This window comes from Bufo gargarizans, chromosome 4, assembly GCF_014858855.1.
Source record: "Bufo gargarizans isolate SCDJY-AF-19 chromosome 4, ASM1485885v1, whole genome shotgun sequence".
In the NCBI taxonomy this organism is placed as follows: Eukaryota; Metazoa; Chordata; class Amphibia; order Anura; family Bufonidae; genus Bufo; species Bufo gargarizans.
Window position 1 is genome coordinate 339,015,860 of NC_058083.1, and position 22,654 is coordinate 339,038,513.

General features: G+C 45.5%; 1 protein-coding gene across 4 annotated transcripts in view; it reads left to right on the forward strand.

Moving 5' to 3' along the window:
• The window catches only part of SLC22A3 (solute carrier family 22 member 3), a 330,912-nt gene that overhangs the window by 101,385 nt on the left and 206,873 nt on the right, over window positions 1–22,654 (forward strand). For all 4 annotated transcript variants that reach the window (XM_044290225.1, XM_044290223.1, XM_044290224.1 and 1 more), the window contains one exon: window positions 695–798. In XM_044290225.1, coding sequence (XP_044146160.1) covers window positions 695–798 — 104 coding nt within the window. The remainder of the gene's footprint in view (window positions 1–694; window positions 799–22,654) is intronic.

Here is a 22,654-nt window from a genome sequence, read left to right on the forward strand (position 1 = left end):
TTTAGAGGTGGGTATCACTAGTACCTGCCTCTAAAACCACCCAGAACAATGGCATACACTGCTCCCTGCTAGGTGGAAGTCTCCATCTAGCGTACTGATGTGAAAGAAGCCCAGTACATCAGCAGCTCGCAATAAACAGATCTTGCCTTGCGCAATGCAGCGTAAGGCAAGGGGGCATCGGAGCAAGGAAATTCTCCAATGCTCCACTCGTACATGGTAAAGAAATGAAACCATACACTAAAAAGATTCAAACCATATGAATACATACAACAGGAATCAGATGAAGTGCTAGGTAAGTAAGACGACCAATTCTGGACAAGAAAAATTTCCTTTTTGTCTTTTTCCCTTTCACATTCCAGCAGTCATACCATTTCTATTTTTAAGCTGGTGTAGCTGCATTTTTTTTTATGCAAGAAGGGTTGTAGTATTTCATTTACATTAATTAAAATTATCGAAAAAGCATAAGTAAAAGCATTTTTTCTTTAAAAAAAATACATTGCTTGCCTTACAGACTACTTTATTCCCATCTTCTAAAAACACCCTAAAAATGTTGCAACTGGTCATCAAAAAGTAAGACATTATTTATATACTGCAGTTGATTTCCAGTTCCATAAAATGACTATATACTGCATTATTGTTTTTTGCATTTATTTAGACGGAAGAATTAATAGGTGTGTGCTTTGTTTTCCAATAGTACAACCTGGTATGCACAGATGCATGGAAACTTGACTTGACACAAGCTTCACTGAACCTGGGATTTTTGGTAGGGGCCCTGACATTGGGCTATGCTGCAGACAGGTAAACAATATTGATTGCCTTCTTGTTCTTCATTCATTGTGTTTGATGGGGATCTACATCTTCATTTATATTGGATATACAAATACATTCTGCTCCTGTGTAATATAACTTGCATAATTTATAACATTTAAAACAATCACAATTCCATTAATTAACTTTTTTAATCAGCCATTTTTTTAAGGAAATTTAACTTAGGAGCTTATGGATCAATCAAAAGGTTGGACCTTTTGCAGTGGCCTTGATCAATCACATTAACTGTTGATCAGTAATAGACATATAATAGACCATTCAGCTGTCAAGATGTAGAGGCAGCTGTTAGAGTCACTCCAGGCAAACTAAAAATTGAACTTAGCGAAATGATGGCTCACTTTCTTTAATTGACCCAGTCAATCTGCCAAAATCTTGTATTGAAAAGCTCCAGCTGATAATGATGAGTCATGAATATTCATGAGCTCCTGACTCTCCCCACCTACCTGCTGCTGAATGACAGTTATTTTCCATATTAATCAGCAGCAGGTGGGCATGGGAGTGGCTATAGCGCTGAATTAAATATACGCTGGACTCAATGACATCACGCTGGACTCGAATCAGCTCATTAGCATGCGGCATCTTTGTGTGTATATTATGAGGTAACCATCTGTCACACCAGTAAGTGAATACATCTAAGGTACTTTTTAGTAGTTAATGATTGTATATAATTAGTTAGATTATAATCAAATATCCACATGACAGGTTCCCTTTAAAGTGCCATTAATTCCACTGTGCTGTGAACTAGTGATGATAGTACTTCTATTAGGTTAAGAAATTAAGATGTATAAATACTTCTTTTTGTGTATTAGGCTCAATGTGGCATCATTTCTAACTGCTGTATTTCACATCCATGTGACACAATCAAATTAATCGGGCTAGTTACATATCATTTTTTCATTAAACTGTGTGTTTATTGCAACAAAATCACTGCATGCTCTATTGTGTTTTTTTTGTGGACCAGACTTGCCTGTTAAAGTCTATGAAAACTTTTAAAAAAATACATCATGCAGAAGTCATCTGTTTGTTGTTTTTCATACATTTGTTGCCAAGTGAATCTGAAAAATATAGAAATAAGGATAAGATAAATGGATGACAAACAGTCATAAAAACGCACACATGGAACCCATATAGTCACAACATGGACATTCTTATGGAAGAAAAATGGTCAGTTTTCTGCTGATGCAAATTGGATGCATTCATGTAAATAAGGTTTTGGATAGATGTCAGCTAAATGGATGACAAACAGATATAAAAACGTATATTTAGAATTAACTATTTTGATTTTCTTAGATGGAATTCAGGAGCGTTACTATGAAAGCTTTATGAGTTCCCAGTCAGGGGTGTACATAGAAATCACTGGGTCCAATAGCAAGAATCTAAATTAGGCCCCCATGCCCCATTTATAGCTCCTCCCACTACCTGTTCCTGGCGAGTACCCAGTATATACAGCAGTGTACTGATATGTGAGGTATTAATTATAGCTTTTACCTCACATATCAGAACACTGCTTGATATACTATATATCTGTACACCCTGCATCTATTATACCTTGTACCCCACATATCAGTACACTGTTGTATATATTATATATCTGTACACACTGCATCTATTTTACATTGTACCTCACATATCAGTACACTGCTGGATATACTACATACCTGTGTCCACTGAATCAGGGTGAATACAAGTTATTTTATTTTTATTTTTGGAGTGCTGCCCTTTATCTATATATATCAGTGTACTGATGTGAGAAGTACAAGGTATAATAGTGGAGTGTGTACAGATATATGTGGTCAGTTTTATATTATGGTTAGTGTCTGAGGTGTATGAGCTAATAGTGGTTGTAACTGCACCACTCAATTGAAAAACAAACGGGAAGAAAAAAGAAATAACTAAAATAATTTAGTTGCAAAAGTGTATAACTGGGGATGTAGTTGTGTTCAGAATTAAGCAATCACATTCAAAATCATGTTAAATAAGAGTCAGCATACATGTGCCATCATTTAAAGTGCCTCTGATTAACCCCAAATAAAGTTCAGCTGCTCTAGTTGGTCTTTCCTGAAATTTTCTTAGTCGCATCCCACAGCAAAAGCCATGGTCCACAGAGAGCTTCCAAAGCATCAGAGGGATCTCATTGTTAAAGGTATCAGTCAGGAGAAGGGTACAAAAGAATTTCCAAGGCATTAAATATACCATGGAACACAGTGAAGACATCCTCAAGTGGAGAAAATATGGCACAACAGTAACATTACCAAGAACTGGACGTCTCTCCAAAGTTGATGAAAAGACAAGAAGAAAACTGGTCTTGGAGGCTACCAAGAGGCATACAGCAACATGAAAGGAGCTGCAGGAATATCTGACACATACTGGCTGTGTGGTACATATGACAACAATCTCCCATATTTTTCATATGTCTGGGCTATGGGGTAGAGTGGCAAGACGAAAGCCTTTTCTTACGAAGAAAAACATCCAAGCCAGGCTACATTTTGCAAAATCATATCTGAAGTCTCCACAAGGGCATGTGGGAAAAGGTGTTATGATCTGATGAAACCAAGGTTGAACTTTTTGGCCATCATTCCAAAAGATATGTTTGGTGAAAAAACAACACTGCACATCACCAAAAGAACACCATACCCAGAGTGAAGCATGGTGGTGGCAGCATCATGCTTTGGGGCTGTTTTCTTTCAGCTGGAACTGGGGCCTTAGTTAAGCTAGAGGGAATAACGAACAGTTCCAAATACCAGTCAATATTGGCACAAAACCTTCAGGCTTCTGGTAGAAAGCTGAACATGAAGAGGAACTTCATCTTTTAGTATGACAACAACCCGAAGCATACATCCAAATCAAAAAAGGAATGGCTTCACCAGAAGAAGATTAAAGTTTTGGAATGGCCCAGCCAGAGCCCAGACCTAAATCCGATTGAAAATCTATGGGGTGATCTGAAGAGGGCTGTGCACAGGAGATGCCCTTGCAATCTGACAGATTTGGAGTGTTTTTGCAGAAGAGTGGGCAAATCTTGCTAAGTCAAAATGTGCCATGCTGATAGACTCATACCCAAAAAGACTGAGTGCTTCAACAAAGTATTAGTTTAAGGGTGTGAACACTTATGCAACCATATTATTTTATTTTTATATTTTTTCAATTGTGTTGTACAGTTCATAGGTCACATTAAAGGTGGAAAAAGTTCTGAAATGATTTATCTTTGTCTCATTTATTTACATAACAGAAACCTGACATTTTAACAGGGATGTGTAGACTTTTTATATCCACTGTATATATATAAATATATATATATATTTGAATAGTAAAAATAGGGAATGGGGTGCAAGTGAAGAGAAAGGCAGTAGACCTACTCTCACCACTTCGTTCTTTTCTTAGTGGTGAGCTCATCCTGCAGTTCTTCTCCATGTTGTTAGGGGTCAAAGGACCTGTGATGAGGCTCTGTGCAGTTCCTTTATTAGATACACGTAGGTTTTCCACTCGGCCGGTAACACAATTCAGTAATTTGTTTCTACAGGCAATAATAATTGCTGGTATTCCTATATGGAATGCTACTAATGAGCGCTTCCATTGTGGAGCGCTCATTAGTGCATCCTTTAACTCCTGCCAACACTTCCCCCACTTGTGTTAAGAAAGAGAAAAAGAAACCTACCTCCCAGTGTCAGGACCTGCGCTCCAGTATGATGACGTTTCACAGCATTGACTGGAAGCAGCAGTTGTCCTGAGCTTCCACTGAACAGCGAGTGATCAGCAAGTTATTATTATTATTTTTTTTGTCCAAGCAAATAAGGGGTCATTATAAAATATTTGGGGAGCACTAATAGGTAAATTAGTAATTCTGGGATGAACTAATGGGGGCATTACTAATACTGGGGGCACTAATGGGGGCATTACTATTACTGGGGGCACTAACAGGGGCATTCATATTACTAGGGGGCTCTAATGGGGGCACTATTAATTCTGGGGGTACTAATGGGTGCATTAGTAATTCTGGGATGAACTAATACAGGCATTACTATTAATGGGGGCATTACTATTACTGGGGGAACTAGTGGGGGCATTACTATTACTGGGGAGACTAATGGGGACATTAATATTACTGGGGGCTCAAATAGGGGCACCATTAATTCTGGGGGGCACTAATGGCGGCATTAGTAATTCTGGAGCGCACTAATGGGGGCATTACTATTACTGGGGCACTGTAGGGAGTGTACTGGAGCTGGACTGTAATGAGTGTAATTAGAGGGTGGGCCCCTTTTCCCCACTGGCCCTATTGGAGCTCTGTTCCCAAGTAATTATCATGTTTTAGTTTTTTTGTTTTGCTTAAACATTAACCTCTTCTGACTCAGCACTGTAATGCTACACAGTAGAGAGCTGGCAGTCTAAGGGGTCTTACAGAGGGAGGGTGCTCCCTGTGTTAGCCCATCAGCATCCTGTGATGAAGAGTGTTTTATTATTGAAAAAAAAATTGAATAAGAAAAGCTTTTCATAAGTGGCAATAAAAGAATAGCTGTTTTTGCTTTTTTATTTATCCTGCCACTCCAAAAACAGGAATAAAAATATTCATTATATCATGCACCAAAATGGTACCAATGAAAACTGCAAAAAAACAAACTCCTATACAGCTACTTTGATGAAAAAAAAAATGTCATAGATCTTCAACAATGTTAAAGTAGCTGTCGCCCAGATCATTCCTATACAACCAGACATATAGCCTGTTAGGGTTGCTGATGCTGATTAAAATGATACCTATATTTTATCTGTAGGAAAAAGTAGTGGAGAAATTTGACATGTTATAAATATGCTAATGAGTTATTGGAGCACCAGGAGACAGGCTTATGCAGTTTGAGCACCGTTCCAGTGACGCTCCTGGTGCTCCATACTGACGCCCCTCTCTTTCAAATCACGCCCCCTCTCTTTAGATTGAAAGCCTGCGCACTCGCCATCTAGAACATCACTTGCATGTTCCAGGTTCAGTGACATGAATGGCACCTGTGCAGTATGCTTATCAGGATGAAGCTGAAGATGTGCACACGTGCCGCTTTAGACAGCGGGTGCGCAGGCGTGATATCGCAGCGCTAAAACAGAGGTCTAGTGCTGTCAATCTAAAGGGAGGGGGCGTGATTTAAAGGAGAGGGTTGTCAGTATAGAGGTGGACTTATGCAGTTGAGCACCAATCCAGCAATGCCCCTGGTGCTCCAATAGCTCATTAGCATATTTATAGCAGTTCAAATTTCTCCACAACGCTACTAACCACAGATAAAAGATAGGTATCATTTTAATCAGCATCAGCAACCCTACCAGGCTACATGCCTGGTTGTATAGGGTTTATCCAGGTGACAGAGCTGCATTAACACAAAAACAAACTATACCAAAATACTTGTTTTTATTGTGCAAAAGTAGTTAAACGTAAAATGATGCTATATGTTTGGAAGATAAATGCAGGGAGCTCTTAGTAGTTGATACCTTTTAATGGTTAAATGGCTTCCTGTACTCCTGTCCCATCCTTCCGGTGGCCTACTAGTGTTATATTTACAATATATTAACAATCTGGACTAATGCCTCATTCACACGTCAGTGTTTTGGTCAGTGATTTCCATCAGTGATTTTGAACCAAAACCAAGATTGGAGCCTATATAGAGCTAAGATAGAAGGGATAGATCTGCACCTGTTCTTTTTTTACCCACACCTGGTTTTGGATCAAAATCACTGAAGGAAAACACTGACCTTACACTGATGTGTGAATAAGGTAGAAGTCTGATTTCATCAGTTTCATTCCACCATTTACTTAATACTCAGCAACTTCTTTCCTGAAATAAACTTTCTGGACACCATCATCAGGGTACAGAAAAATAAAATGGAGGCATCACTTTACCAGGAACCAGTTGACCAAACAACAAACCTAAGTTGGAAAAGCTTCCACCCTAAACACATAAAAAATGACATTGTCTTCAGTCAAGCTATCAGATACAATCACATGTTCTAACCCCACAGATAGGGAGACACATCTTGGAGGCCTCAAAAAGGTACTTTTGAATCAGGGCTATTATACAAAAACAATACATAATCAAATTGCTAGAACCATCAAGAAATGAGCTTCTACATCACACGCTAAAACAGGAAAACCATCAGATACCCCTGGTTGTCACCTACAATCCACATCTGGATATGCTGATGGGAGGGTACATGGGATCTAAACTCTTTATTACAAAAAGGTGACCAATTAAATTCACTATGCCTCCCTCTTCTCTGTTATAGAGAGCCCTGTAATCTAAAAAACATCATTGTCAGGAACTCCCTGTCCTCTCCATATATAATGACGACAGACAATATAAAGATTTCTACCATACATCAGGACTAAAGGATCCTAGGTACCTTCACCTGCACCACAACAAATGTTGTCTACTTTTACTGGGTGTACCAAATGTCCTAATGGGAGCCTTCATGTAGGTGAAACAGGGCAGAAGCTAAGAACAAAGTGAATGCTCATTGCCATACAATGAAACAAAAAGGACTGAAATACCTGTGCCAAATCTTTTTGTAGTCCTGACTACAACATAGCAAACATTAAAATTTTAGCATTAAAAGAAAATTTTAAATCCCAGAGCGACAACAGGGTCTGGAAATACAAATTAATGACAACCTTTTACACACTCAGGACAGGAATACGTGTCAAATGGATTCTGCTCTTCTACATCACTTATGATGATGACTAGAAATGAACAATTACATTTTAAATTAATCAGATTTGTTACGAATTTCCCCAAAATTCTACATCCAAATAACCCAATATTTTGTGACTCAGTTTGGACAAGTCATGCAAAACAGCACCTGTCATTTTATTTTTCAGTGCACTAAGGCCCGTTTCATACGAGTCTGAATCCAGACCCATTCAATTCAATGGGGCTGTGCAGATGAGCGGTGATTTTCACGCATCACTTGTGTGTTGCGTAAAAATCGCAGCATGTTCTATATTCTGCATTTTTCCCGCAACGCAGACCCTATAGAAATGAATAGGGATGTGTGTAAGCCGCAAGCATCCGCAAGCAAGTGCGGATGCGGTGCGATTGTCACGCATGGTTGCTAGGAGATGATAGGGATGATCAACCCCGGACCCCATTAAAGTCTATTCACTGTATTATTTTCCCTTATAACATTGTTATGAGGGAAAATAGCATTCTTAATACAGAATGCTTAGTAAATGTGCCTTGAGGGGTTAAAAATTAAAAAAAAAAATTCGCCTCATCCACTTGATCGCGCAGCCGACATCGACTTCTTTCTTCTTCTTTCTGGACCTGCAAAAGGACATTCCTATTACACCTTGCAGCACTGACTCGGGATCCAAACTGTCATTATACAGCTCTGTAATTCCAAAAAAACGTTCTTGTTATTGGGGTGCAAGTTCTGTTTGATACAGCCATTAATAGGGTTTATTACAAGGAAATATTTCTACCTCTTATTTGCCCTGTGCGGTGCAGTTAGGCTACTTTCACACTAGCGTTCGGGGCTCCGCTTGTGAGTTCTGTTTGAAGGCTTTCACAAGCGGCCCTGAGCGGATCCGTACAGCCCCAATGCATTCTGAGTGGATGCGGATCCGCTCAGAATGCATCAGTATGGCTGTTTGGCCTCCGTTCCGCTCAGCAGGCGGACACCCGTCTGGCCGTGCGGAGCCAAACGGATACGTCCAGACTTACAATGTAAGTCAATGGGGATGGATCCGTTTGACGTTGACACAATATGGTGCAATTTCAAACGGATCCGTCCCCCATTGACTTTCAATGTAAAGTCTGGACGGATCCGTCTGACTAACAATTAGACTTAGACTTTTTTCTGAAATATAATGCAGACGGATCCGTTCTGAACGGATACCATCGTTTGCATTATAGGAGCGGATCCGTCTGTGCAGATACTGAAGCAAGCCATCATTAGGCTGAAGCGTGGAGCTCAGCAACACCAAAACAACTGTGGTGGTTAACTACAGAATTCTTTCCCTGGTGAGGAAAACACCCTTCACAACAGTTGGCCAGATCAAGAACACTCTCCAGGAGGTAGGTGTATGTGTGTTAAAGTCAACATTCAAGAGAAGACTTCACCAGAGTGAATTCAGAGGGTTGACCACAAGATGTAAACCATTGGTGAGCCTCAAAAACAGGAAGGCCAGATTAGGCCTTCACAGATCCGGAACAACATCCTATGGACAGATGAGACCAAGATCAACGTGTACCAGAGTGATGGGAAGAGAAGAGTATGGAGAAGGAAAGGAACTGCTCATGATCCTAAGCATATCACCTCATCAGTGAAGCATGGTGGAGGTAGTGTCATGGCGTGGGCATGTATGGCTGTCAATGGAACTGGTTCTATTGTATTTATTAATGATGTGACTGCTGACAAAAGCAGCAGGATGAATTCTGAAGTGTTTCGGGTAATATTATCTGCTCATATTCAGCCAAATGCTTCAGAACTCATTGGACGGGGCTTCACAGTGCAGATGGACAATGACCCAAAGCATACTGCAAAAGCAACCAAAGAGTTTTTTAAGTGAAAGAAGTGGAATGTTATGCAATGGCCAAGTCAATCACCTGACCTGAATACGATTGAGCATGCATTTCAGACAATACTAAAGGGAAAATGCCCTGAGAACAAGCAGGAATTGAAGACAGTTGCAGTAGAGGCCTGGCAGAGCATCACCAGGGATGAAACCCAGCGTCTGGTGATGTCTATGCGTTCCAGACTTCTGTCTCTAATTGACTGCAAAGGATTTGCAACCAAGTATTAAAAAGTTAAAGTTTAATTTATGATTATTATTATGTCCCATTACTTTTGGTCCCTTAGCAAGTGGGAGGCGCATGTGCAAACTGTTGTAATTCCTACACCCTTCACCTGATTTGGATGTAAATACCCTCAAATTAAAGCTGACAGTGTGCAGTTAAAGCACATCTTGTTTGTTTCATTCCAAATGCATTGTGGTGGTATATAGAGCCAAAAATGATAGAATTGTGTTGATGTCCCAATATTTATGGACCTAACTGTATGTTCTAAAGCATTTTTTGGCTTGTATTAGTGGGAAAAATGGGCGTATTAGCCGTTGTGTTGTAAAGTGCTAAAATTACAGCCCTTTTTGTCTTGTATTAGTGTCAAAAGTAAAATATATTTGCCGCTCAGCGGTGCAGTTATCTGTTGTAAAGCCTTTTGTGGCGTGTATTCGCAGAAAAATAATAAATATATTTGCCTCTCAGCGGTGCAGTTATCTGTTGTAAAGCCTTTTGTGGCGTGTATGTCATGGTCTTACCTTCTTTCTGTTCTCCTTCGTTTGACATGTGCTGGCGGCCATCTTGGTTTCTGGGTTTCTTGTAGCCTCCCACCCTGCGGCTTCTCCTTCCCACTGGGAGGAGCTGGATGCCTAGCTCATATATATAGGAGGTCTGTGGCTTCAGTTCCCTGCTTGGTCCTCCTGTGTTCACATGCTTCTAAGACTGCTGCTGCTTCTGGTTCCTGATCCTGGCTTCGTCTGACTACCCTGCTGGTTCCTGATCACACAGCGGGCCCAGCTTGAGTTAATAAAGCCATCTTATTTTTACTTATCTCTTATTGTACGTCTGGTTCATGGTTCCATGACATTAGGACCAAGCCATGAATTCTGACGGTACAGGGCCATCCTCGCTACCTACGCTGGTTGCCAGACTTGATCAGCAGGATCACCTGTTGGGTCGGTTCGCTGTGGCGTTGCAAACCCTGCTTGAACGCACGGCTCATTTAGCTTCCGTTGCCGATGGGTCGGTTGTCGCTCCTGGGCCCGCTCCTACTGCCGCTCCGGTTGTTGCGCCAGAGTCTACCCCGACACCTGTTGCTGCGCCTGCGGTGTTTCGGGGCATGACCGGTTCTGCCCCCCTTCCACAGCGCTTTGGGGGAGAGCCAACTCAGTGCCGAGGTTTCCTTAACCAGGTGGGCATTTATTTCGAGTTGCTGCCACATGCCTTTCCTACTGAGAGATCAAAGGTGGGCTTCTTGATCTCGCTGCTCTCGGACAAGGCCTTGGCCTGGGCCAGCCCTTTATGGGAGAACAACAATCCGGTGGTTGCCGAGTTTTCCGGTTTTGTTGCTTCTCTTCGGAAGGTATTCGATGTGCCGGCTCGTGCTGCCTCTGCTGCGAAGCTCCTTATGTCCATCAGACAGGGTTCACGATCCGTAGCTGAATACGCCATTGAGTTTCGTACCCTGGCAGCAGAGGTGGGCTGGAATAATGAGGCTCTGGTCGCTGCTTTCTCTCATGGTCTCTCGGATGCCTTGAAGGATGAGGTTGCAGCTAAGGACCTACCAGTGGAGCTCGAGTCCCTTATTTCTTTCCTGATTTTGATTGACACCAGACTCAGGGAGAGACCTTCCTTTAAGGAGAGCCTGCGGAGGTCTTCTAACAGAATGGCGCCTACGTTTGCTGTTCCACCCGTGCCTCCCTCTCCTCCCACGCCTCCTGGGGATGACTTGTCTGGGGGTGAACCCATGCAGCTGGGGTTTGCTCGCCTGTCCGAGGGGGAGAGGGTACTCCGGAGACGCGAGGGCCGATGCATGTACTGTGGTCTCGGTGGGCATTTTCGGTTGGCATGCCCGAACCGTCCGGGAAACGCTCGCACCTGAGATCCTGTCGGGGGCAGATCTTGGGTGGAGTCTCCTCGTTCCCGGTTTCCCGTGTTGACAAACCACTGATTACTGTTGTCCTCTCCTGGGTCGGGGGCTCGGTGACGACCCAGGTGCTGGTGGACTCTGGTGCTGGTGGTTTGTTCATTGATAGTGTGTTCGCTGCCGCCAATTCCATTCCTCTGCAGCCTCGAGGTTCCCCACTGGCACTTGAGGCGATAGACGGCAAACCCCTTCTGCCGCCACACGTGACTCAGGAGACCCTTCCAGTGGGGATGGCCATTGGTGCCGTTCACAGAGAGTCGGTCTGTCTCCAGGTTATTTCGTCTCCACACTACTCGGTGGTCTTGGGGTACCCCTGGCTCCAGAAGCATAATCCGACTTTCGATTGGAGATCGGCCGAGATCCTCTCGTGGTCACCGCAGTGTGGGGCTAGTTGCATCCATGGGCCTGTCAAGTTGCTGTGTACTTCCTCGGACTCTCTGTTGCCTCCTGAATACGAGGAGTACCGGGATGTATTCGATAAGGTGCGTGCGGTTGCCCTACCTCCGCACCGCCCATACGATTGTGCCATAGAGTTACAATCTGGTGCCGTTCCTCCTCGTGGCAAAGTCTATCCACTGTCGGTAGCGGAGAATGAGGCCATGGAGGAGTACGTGAGGGAGGCGCTTTCACGCGGACACATTCGCAAATCCTCGTCCCCGGCAGGGGCTGGATTTTTCTTTGTGAAAAAGAAGGGCGGTGAGTTGAGGCCTTGCATCGATTACAGGGGTCTCAATCGCATCACGATCAAGAACGCTTACCCGATACCCTTGATTTCCGAGCTGTTCGATCGCCTCAAAGGGGCCACGGTCTTTACCAAACTCGACCTGAGGGCGGCATATAACCTGGTAAGGATCAAGGCGGGCGATGAGTGGAAGACCGCGTTTAACACCAGGACCGGTCATTATGAATCCTTGGTTATGCCCTTTGGGTTGTGCAATGCGCCCGCAGTCTTCCAGGAATTCATCAACGATGTTTTCCGTGACCTGTTGCAGCAGTGTGTGGTGGTCTATTTGGATGAAATCTTGGTATATTCTGAATCCATGGAGGCCCACATTCTGGATGTCAGACGAGTGTTGCAACGCTTACGAGAGAACAAGCTGTTCGGTAAGCTTGAGAAATGCGAATTTCACCGATCCCAGGTAACCTTCTTAGGTTACATCATTTCCGCTGAGGGGTTCTCCATGGATCCTGAGAAGGTTTCGGCTGTCTTACAGTGGCCCCAGCCCAGTGGTCTTCGTGCCCTGCAGCGCTTTTTGGGCTTCGCCAATTATTATCGGAAGTTCATCAGGGACTTTTCCATGCTAGCCAAGCCTCTCACGGATCTGACCAGGAAGGGCAGTAATCCCCAGGTCTGGCCGCTCGAGGCCATCCGAGCTTTTGAGGCTCTAAAGTCCGCCTTTGTGTCGGCTCCGATTCTGTCGCATCCCAACCCTGGGTTGCCTTTTGTCCTCGAGGTGGACGCGTCTGAGACGGGAGTAGGCGCCCTCCTGTCTCAGCGTAGAACACCAGAGGGTCCTCTGCTTCCTTGTGGGTTTTACTCTCGGAAACTGTCTTCCGCGGAGTGCAACTATCAGATTGGTGACAGGGAGTTATTGGCCATCGTGCAGGCCCTTAAAGAATGGAGGCACTTGCTCGAGGGCTCGGTGGTTCCGGTTCTCATCCTGACGGACCACAAGAATCTGACCTACCTCTCTGAGGCCAAGAGATTGACACCACGTCAGGCCAGATGGGCTCTGTTCTTGTCACGTTTTAATTACGTGGTCTCCTACCTACCCGGTTCTAAGAACATCAGAGCGGATGCCTTATCACGGCAGTACTCCGAGCTGTCCGGGGAGGAGTCGATTCCGACTTCGGTCATACCTCCGAATCAGATCCTGGCCGCTATTCGCACCAGCCTGACCTCTCCCCTGGGTGAGCAGATTTTGGCGGCTCAATCTGGTGCTCCCTCTGGGAGACCCAACGGCAGATGTTTTGTGCCTGAGGAGTTGCGCACTCGGTTGTTGCGAACCTACCATAACTCCAAGGCCGCGGGGCATCCTGGAAAGAATCAGCTGTCCTGGGCTGTTTCACGTCTGTTCTGGTGGCCTTCTCTACGTTCCGACATCGCCGCATATGTAGCGGCATGCTCCGTTTGTGCCCAGAGTAAGTCCCCTCGGCACCTTCCGTTGGGCCTTTTGCAACCCATAGCCACCGGGGAGCGTCCATGGTCACACCTGGGGATGGATTTCATTGTGGACCTCCCTGCATCCCGAGGCCATACGGTCATTCTCATGATTGTGGATCGGTTTTCCAAAATGTGCCACTGTGTTCCTCTCAAGAAGTTACCCTCTGCACAAGAGTTGGCCTCGATTTTTGCCAGGGAGGTCTTCCGGTTGCACGGTTTGCCCAAGGAGATTGTGTCAGATCGGGGGAGTCAGTTTGTGTCCAGGTTCTGGCGCGCCTTTTGCTCCCAGTTGGGGATTCATCTCTCTTTCTCCTCGGCCTACCACCCTCAGTCCAATGGGGCCGTAGAACGATCCAATCAGGCCTTGGAGAAATTCCTTTGTTGCTATGTCTCCGATCACCAAGACAATTGGGTTGACCTCCTGCCTTGGCTGAGTTTGCCAGGAACACGGCGGTGAACTCTTCCTCTGGGACGTCTCCCTTCATGGCCAATTATGGGTTCCAACCTGCCGTGTTACCGGAGGTATTCTCTCCCCAGGATATTCCGGCTGTGGAGGATCACCTTTCCGTCCTACGTGCTTCCTGGGTACAGATCCAGAGGTCCCTTGAGGTCTCTGCGCAGCGCCAGAGACTCCAGGCTGATCGCAGACGAGCGCCCGCTCCTTCCTACCAGGTCGGAGACCGCGTATGGTTGTCCACCCGCAACCTCAACCTTCGAGTGCCCACTCCCAAGCTGGCGCCTCGCTTTGTTGGTCCCTTCCGAGTGCTTCGCAGGGTAAACCCGGTAGCCTATGCCCTTGCGCTTCCTCCTGGCATGCGGATCTCCAACGTGTTTCATGTCTCCCTGTTGAAGCCACTGGTGTGTAATCGTTTCACTTCCTCGGTTCCTCGGCCTCGTCCGGTCCAAGTGGGCAATCGTGAGGAGTATGAGGTGAGCAATATCCTGGACTCATGCCTGGTCCGCGGTCGGGTGCAGTTTTTGGTCCATTGGCGTGGTTATGGTCCAGAGGAGCGTTCCTGGGTTCCCTCCGCGGATGTCCATGCTCCTGCCTTGCTCCGAGCCTTCCACGCACGCTTCCCTCAGAAACCGTTCATTACTCCGCGGAGGAGGGGCCCTTGAGGGGGAGGTACTGTCATGGTCTTACCTTCTTTCTGTTCTCCTTCGTTTGACATGTGCTGGCGGCCATCTTGGTTTCTGGGTTTCTTGTAGCCTCCCACCCTGCGGCTTCTCCTTCCCACTGGGAGGAGCTGGATGCCTAGCTCATATATATAGGAGGTCTGTGGCTTCAGTTCCCTGCTTGGTCCTCCTGTGTTCACATGCTTCTAAGACTGCTACTGCTTCTGGTTCCTGATCCTGGCTTCGTCTGACTACCCTGCTGGTTCCTGATCCTGGCTTCGTCTGACTACCCTGCTGGTTCCTGATCCTGGCTTCGTCTGACTACCCTGCTGGTTCCTGATCCTGGCTTCGTCTGACTACCCTTCTGGTTCCTGACCTCTGGCTTTGCAAGACCCTGCTTCGGTTTAGCCATCCGCTTGGACTTTTGCCTTACAGCTTGATTTAATAAAGCCATCTTATTTTCACTTATCTCTTATTGTACGTCTGGTTCATGGTTCCATGACAGTGTATTAGCGGAAAAATAAAAATGTATTTGCTGCTCAGCGATGCAGTTAACTGTTCTAAAGCCTTTTGTGGCGTGCATTAATGGGAAAAAAGGGCTTATTAGCCGTTGTGTGGTGAAGTGAGAAGACTGTTTTGAACTGTTTTAATTTCCTTTTTATTTATTTTTATTTGATCTAACAGTATGTCAGACAGAGAAGTGCCAGGCCCTCCACAGGGGAGTGGCAGAGGCATAAATGTTTCTGGCGCAGGCACAGGTCGCAGCAGAGTAAGGGGCCGTGGCAGAAGGGGTCACTTCGAGAGGCCTGAGCTCCCAGTGTCAGCTAGCAGTCGTGTCACGACCAGCAACCCAGCGGTTCTTGAGTGGTTGACTCAATCTTCGACTTCATCGCAAGTGACATAAGCCAACAGTCAGTGGCTTTGTCAGACACAACCCTTAGTTGGCATGGCCCGGGAGCAGGCCCTGTGCCCTCACCTGTTCTCAACCTGCCCATTTTCTGTTCCCAGAGCCAGAGAAGTATTGTATGCTGTGGGCTCAGCTCCACTACACAGTGAGGACGAGCTACTAGAAGACTGTCAGCAGCTACTGGCCAGCCAAGATGTGGAGGAGACATCCACCGCTTCCTCCACTAGGCGGGCAAGTAGTAATGAGGAGAGTGGCATGGGAGCTGGTGTTGCGAGCGGTCAGACTCCTGACCCAGAGACCGTTGAGGAGGACATCAGTGACGTGTAGACAGTACTCGATGATGATGATGTAGCTGATCGCACTTGGGAGCCGGGTGATGAAGGGGCTTCTTAATTTTTTTCTTTATATAATAATGTAATATTATAAAATCTGGTGTCTCCATGATAAATCTGCAGTTTGGGGGCGCCCTTGTGGCTTCTACACAGTTTTAAAATAATCCTTCAGCGGGGCGAATAGATGCCGATGACCGAAACGCTCCATGACCTTCCCAGGAGCTTCTGCCGGGAGCAGCGGTTAATTTATGAGATGTCCGTATAGTGCAGGGGGAAGCTGAAGACCCTCTCCATCTCCTGTACCACATGATGTCCTCCTTCCCATCCATGATGACTGAGAACTCATGATTTTGTCCCTGACGAAGAGACCAGGGGCTGGTAGTTATGGTTTGAATCTTGATGAACTTCGCTACTCTTCCGGGCTCAAAGCAATCTTGGAGCTTTGTCTTCTTATTGTCTGTAGCTACTAGAGGCCTGTTCATGCCATGCAGGTTCCCCCAGAAGTATCATGCTCGATGAGCAGCCGATACCGCACTTGTATCAATCTTGATAGGATTCGTCTCCAGGTGGAAAGAAATTGTTTTTTGGAGCGCTTTCCCCGTCGCAACCAAGTTCTCGAATAACTAGAAGACTGGACGATTCTCTGCTGTTTTAGGCAACACTTTATTGAGTAATCGTGTAAATTCAAAAAACTGTTGTCCACTGCCCCTATAAAGGACTTTCCGCTGGGGGTTAACTACAGATAAGCCATTATAAGGACTGCTGCCAATTATCAGAATACTGGACAATCAATTTGCCAAGCCTTTTGTTCCGGAGAACGTGTATTATTAAATTGTATTTTAAGCAACACTTTATCAAGTTGAGAAATTTTACCTTCTGTCCCATATTCCATATAATAAATGAATAGACAAAGTGGGGACATATATTCGATACTTCAAACTTCAAACCTGTAACCAGGTCCCAGTCGACACCGAACATTCAAGAACGGGGGGCGGCAGGAAGCAGCGGAGACCAAAACTTCAGGCTACAGCCCCGTCTGCGAGCGAAGCCAAGGCAGACAAATGCAGGGGATCCACCGAGAGTCCGGTCCAGCAGAACGCAAAGAGTCCAGAGGTGGGGGCAGCCTGCAGTTCAGATAGAGAGGCTCTTGTCTTGCATAGTGCGGCAGGATAGAACGGTCGGAGAGAGGAGTGACGTAGCAAACCTACGTCATCACGTCTTCACCTCCACTGATGAAAGGGCTTCATTATTGGAAGAAAAGAGTGGCAGCTTGCTCGTGAGGCAGCGGTGGAGCCAGAAAGTCTCTAGCATGGCCGGGGGTCAGCAGGGTGGCAGCAGTGGGAGGTCTGTAGCCAAACGTGCCCGGGGTAGACTACCCGCTTCGCAGGAGCCTACCTGCCCGGGAAGTAGCGGTGCATAGGTTCACGGAGGCAGCGGCGGTAGCAGTCAGTCAGTGCGTAGTGTTGGGGGTAAAATCACCTACCCAGCGGTGTGGCAGTTTTTTGTTAAGACGCCGGAGGAGGTGAACATGTCCATCTGTAGAATCTGTGGGCAGAAGATGAAGCGTGGCCAGGGTGCCAATGTTGGCACCATGGCCCTGCGTCAACATATGCAGCGTCAACATAAGGTGGAGAACCGTGGCTCCGATGTGGTGGTCTAGCCTGCCGCAGAAACTGATGCATCACCCAGTGGCACGCAGCCGATTTCAGGCAGTCAAGGCTCCACCACCTCAGCTGAAGGGAGCTGTCTCTCCTTACCTTCTGCACCTCGTTTGCTCCACAGACAGGAACAGTTTTTTGGGGGGTTATTGTTCTGACGGATCAGAGAAAGGGCAAAATAATCAGCGACGTCAACAAATACTTACTGCTGACACCTTCTCCACTCTGTCGGGGGGCTCTACTTGTATAAGCATGTAACAGAACAGGTTCTGTAGACATCTATGAGTAATCAGCTGATGACGGTGCAAAGGGAGTATGCTTTATCTTGGTGCTAACATCGACCTGTAATACTGAGTTCATATTAAGAGCAATGCTTGTCATCTACATGTCATACTGACTCACAGTATTATTTCACTACCAAAGCAGAATCCCTATGCGTGTTACTGCAAGGCACAGTGTTCTACAAACACTTTAAATGCTCTCTGCATCCAGGAAATAGCAATTTTTTAACTTGATTCGGGGCGAATATATTTGGATCAAACCAAATTTTTCCCCAAAAAATTTGGCGAACCGGCGAATTGAATTTTAAAAAAATTCGGTCATCTTTAATTACAACTATACCACATTAAAGGGGTTGTCCAAGTTATATTTATTGATGACCTATCCTCAGGATAGGTTATCAATATGAGATTGGCGGGTGTCCAACACCTCGCCGATCAGCTGTTTGAAGAGAAGGCACGCGCCGTTAACCCAAAGTAGTCGGACACCTGTCGGTCTAGGCGTTCCCTGAGGCTGGATTCGGAGGATGGCTGTCGATGGGTTGGCTGCAAGAATGATCTCAAATGCGAAGTGACCAACACCTCTTCAAGCCACCCTCTTTTTGCAGGCGTGGTAGGATCGGTACACGCAATTGTTTCGCTGTGGGTGGAAATTCTTCTGCCAGTGCCCGCAACAGCAGAATGCAGCATTTCTCGCAGCAAGGCCCGGAAATGCTGCATTCTGACAGCTCTCTGTGATGCTGGAAACATGTCCGCCATTTTGTGTTTGTACCGGGGGTCTAAGTACATTGCCACCCAGTACAGATCCTTGACATTTATGCTTTTTATACAGGGGTCCCTCTTCAAACACTGGAGCATGAAGACCCCCATTTGCACTAAATTGGAAGCGGTAGAGCGCCCTGGCTCCTGCTTATCGCCCAGGAGAATGTCATCCTCGGTCTCCTCCCCCCAGCCATGAACAACACCATGGATCCCCGAAAAGTTTAAAGCCTGCTCTTCTTGCTCCTCCTCCTCCCCCCAGCCACCATCCTTCCCCGACTCCTCTTCAGACTCCTGCTGACTTGTCTCAGATAGAGTAGCCCCCCTTGGAATTCATTCAGCATTGAGACTTTCTCATCTTCCAGCTCCTGCTCCTCGATGTCTTGATCAATGAAACAACGCAATGCACACTTCAGAAAGAAGACGTGAAGTACGATGTCACTGGTGCCCTGGCTGCGACTGATCAGTTTGATGATTTCATCAAATGGCCGCAAAAGTCTGCATACGTCGCACATGAACAGCCACTGGCTCTGTGAAAAGAAACCAAGCTCCCCAGAACCTGTCCCGCCACAGAGTTCGTACAGGTAGTCGTTAACTGCACGTTTATGCTGGAGCAGCCTGTGAAGCATATACAATGTGGAGTTCCAGCGCGTCGGGCAGTCACAAATCAGACGTCTGACGGGCAAATGGTGTCGCCACTGAACATCAGCAAGGCGAGCCATGGCCATGTAAGATCTTCAAAAATTGCCAGAGATTTTCCTGGCCTGCCGCAAGACATCCTGGACCCAGGGGTATTTGACAACGAATCGCTGTACGACTAAGTTCAGGACGTGTGCCATGCACGGCACGTGTGTCATTTTGCCCTGTTTCAGCGCACACAGCAAATTGCCAGGAAAGGAGCGACGACCTCAGCCCACTGGTCTCGGGGCAGCTTTTCCCTGGTGGCTACTTTCTCATCGCCAGGTATGTTTCGATGTTGTCTGCGGGGGTCATCTTAGGGATCACTGCACAGACTGCTTTCCGGGCATCGTGGACGCTTTGGGTTGCTCCTACTGTCTGCAAAGCCATCACGTGTTGTAGCAGCAACTGGTTGGTCTCTTACTGCTGCTTATTAGCCTCCCGTTGGTGCAGGTTGGTCCCTGGCTGCTGCAAATTAGCCTCCATGAGGGCCTTCACAACAGCCTCCATTTTGTCATGGGGAACGGGTTGAAATACAGCTGGTTTGATGTACGACATACAACTGTGCCCAAAAATATATCAGCGTTCAAGCCAGCATCACTGCACATGCCTACATCCATCACCAATTGTGGGGATTCGCTCTGATAGTTAGGACTAGCGGATGCAGTATAGAGGCAAAGTACACAGTTCTTGAATCAAACAGCGGTGTTTATTCAAACATTGGTGTATAACAAAATGCAGATAAGCTGTATCACAAAACACAGGTGGCTTGGTGTTTGTTCACACACAAGGAAAGTCCATAAAAAGTAAAAGTCACCTTTTCTCCTGGGTGTTAATTCACACCCTGTTAGCAGTTCAGTCTCATCAAGTAAATTGGCGGCCTGTTTACCATTTAGAGGGGCCTGAGTCCTCCACCCCGGCTCAAACCACAAATCCCAGAACAGCCCTCAGTTCACAGCACACAGACTCCTGAGCTCCACTGTCAGAGGGAGGTAAATCCACCACACCTGGCAGTGCTGGCTGGTTTTTAATGCCTGTCAAAACCTGGCATGGAACCTGGGGAGTAGTCACCCACCCGGCACTTTGATGACTCCTAGTAAGAGCCATCCCTGATCAGCTATGAAAGCCATGCTAACTCTCAAGGTGTCAATTAGCAATAGCTGCTGCTGACACATAAAATGCTGGCTGTTACTTCAATGAGGCCAAGAACGTTGTGACATATACATTCCATCCACGATGATTCCAAGTACCTTCTTATACCAGATATAGACTGGGAAACTGAAACCTGTATATCTCATAAAGGAAACAAGTTCTTGGCAATAATTAAAGGCAATTACCTTTAGCAACTGTTTCAGGACCTAACTAGAGAGACAGCCATACTTGACTTAGTATTAACCAATAGACCTGACAGAACAACAGATGTGCAGGTCGGGGGACACCTGGGAAATAGTGACCATAAAGTAATAACCTTACAATTGTAATTCAAAAGAGTGTTTCTTCAGAGAGGAACAAAAATAGCAATCTTAAAAAAATCTAAATTTAGCCAACTAAGACAGGCCATAGGCCTAACTAACTGGGACAAAGTCCTCAAAAATAAAAATACAGCCACAAAATTGGATATTTTTAAAAGCATTCTAAAATCTAATTGTGAGAGGTACATACCTTATGGGAATAAAAGGTTAATGAACAAGAAAAAAACAATGTGGATAAATAGAACTGTAAAGAAAGCAATAAATGACAAAAAGAAAGCATTTAAATCACTAGAACAGGAGGGTGGCTAGGAAGCACTCAAAAAAATAGAATATGTAAAAACAAATAAAAGTAGCCAAAGTAGAGACCGAGAGATTAATTGCCAAAGAGAGCAAAACTAACCCTAAAACGTTCTACAATTATATAAATTGTAAAAAGTATAAATCTGCAGGTGTCGTCCCTCTACAGAGTAATGAGGGGGGAGTTGCAGACAGCGATGAGGAGAAAGCAAAGCTATTAAATATTTTTTTTGTCTGATGTGGGTGTCAGGTGCTTGCGGACTAATGTGCTAATAGCTGTGTGCAGACAAGGGTAGAAGATCCACAATAGACACAGGGGTTCCTAGGAGCACACTGACTGTAGGATACTGGAATGCCCTATACCAAAAAAAACAAAGCCACCCGTGTGCCTTCCGCAATTGCCGCAGAATGCCTATTCTTGTTTTTGCGGGGCCAAGGAAGGGCCCCATTGAAGTTAATGGGTCTGCAAAAACTGCGGCTCGTATGCGGACCCGAAAAACGGTCGTGTGCAGGAGGCCTTAAGGTGAAAATAGTAAATGATCCAAGCACCTTAACAGCAATTATAATTATGCAGACACACAGATGCCTGTTGATAGAGACACTATAGGAGTCATATGCCCAATAACACTAGGGGAAGCACTGTACCCACATAATAATAATAACTTATCGGAGCACCGTAACAGCGATTATACAGTGGGATGCGAAAGTTTGGGCAACCTTGTTAATCGTCATGATTTTCCTGTATAAATCGTTGGTTGTTACGATAAAAAATGTCAGTTAAATATATCATATAGGAGACACACACAGTGATATTTGAGAAGTGAAATTAAGTTTATTGGATTTATAGAAAGTGTGCTATAATTGTTTAAACAAAGTTAGGCAGGTGCATAAATTTGGGCACCACAAAAAAAGAAATGAAATCAATATTTAGTCCTTTTGCAGAAATTACAGCCTCTAAACGCTTCCTGTAGGTTCCAATGAGAGTCTGGATTCTGGTTGAAGGTATTTTGGACCATTCCTCTTTACAAAACAACTTTAGTTCATTCAGGTTTGATGGCTTTCGAGCATGGTCAGCTCTCTTTAAGTCACACCACAGATTTTCAATTATATTCAGGTCTTGGGACTGAGATGGCCATTCCAGAACGTTGTACTTGTTCCTCTGCATAAATGCCTTAGTGGATTTTGAGCAGTGTTTAGGGTCGTTGTCTTGTTGAAAGATCCAGCCCCGGCACAGCTTCAGCTTTGTCACTGATTCCGGGACATTGGTCTCCAGAATCTGATGATACTGAGTGGAATCCATGCGTCCCTCAACTTTGACAAGATTCCCAGTCCCTGCACTGGCCACATAGCCCCACAGCATGATGGAACTGCCACCATATTTTACTGTAGGTAGCAGGTGTTTTTCTTGGAATGCTGTGTTCTTTTTTCTCCATGCATAACGCCCCATGTTATGGCCAAATAACTAAATTTTAGTTTCATCAGTCCACA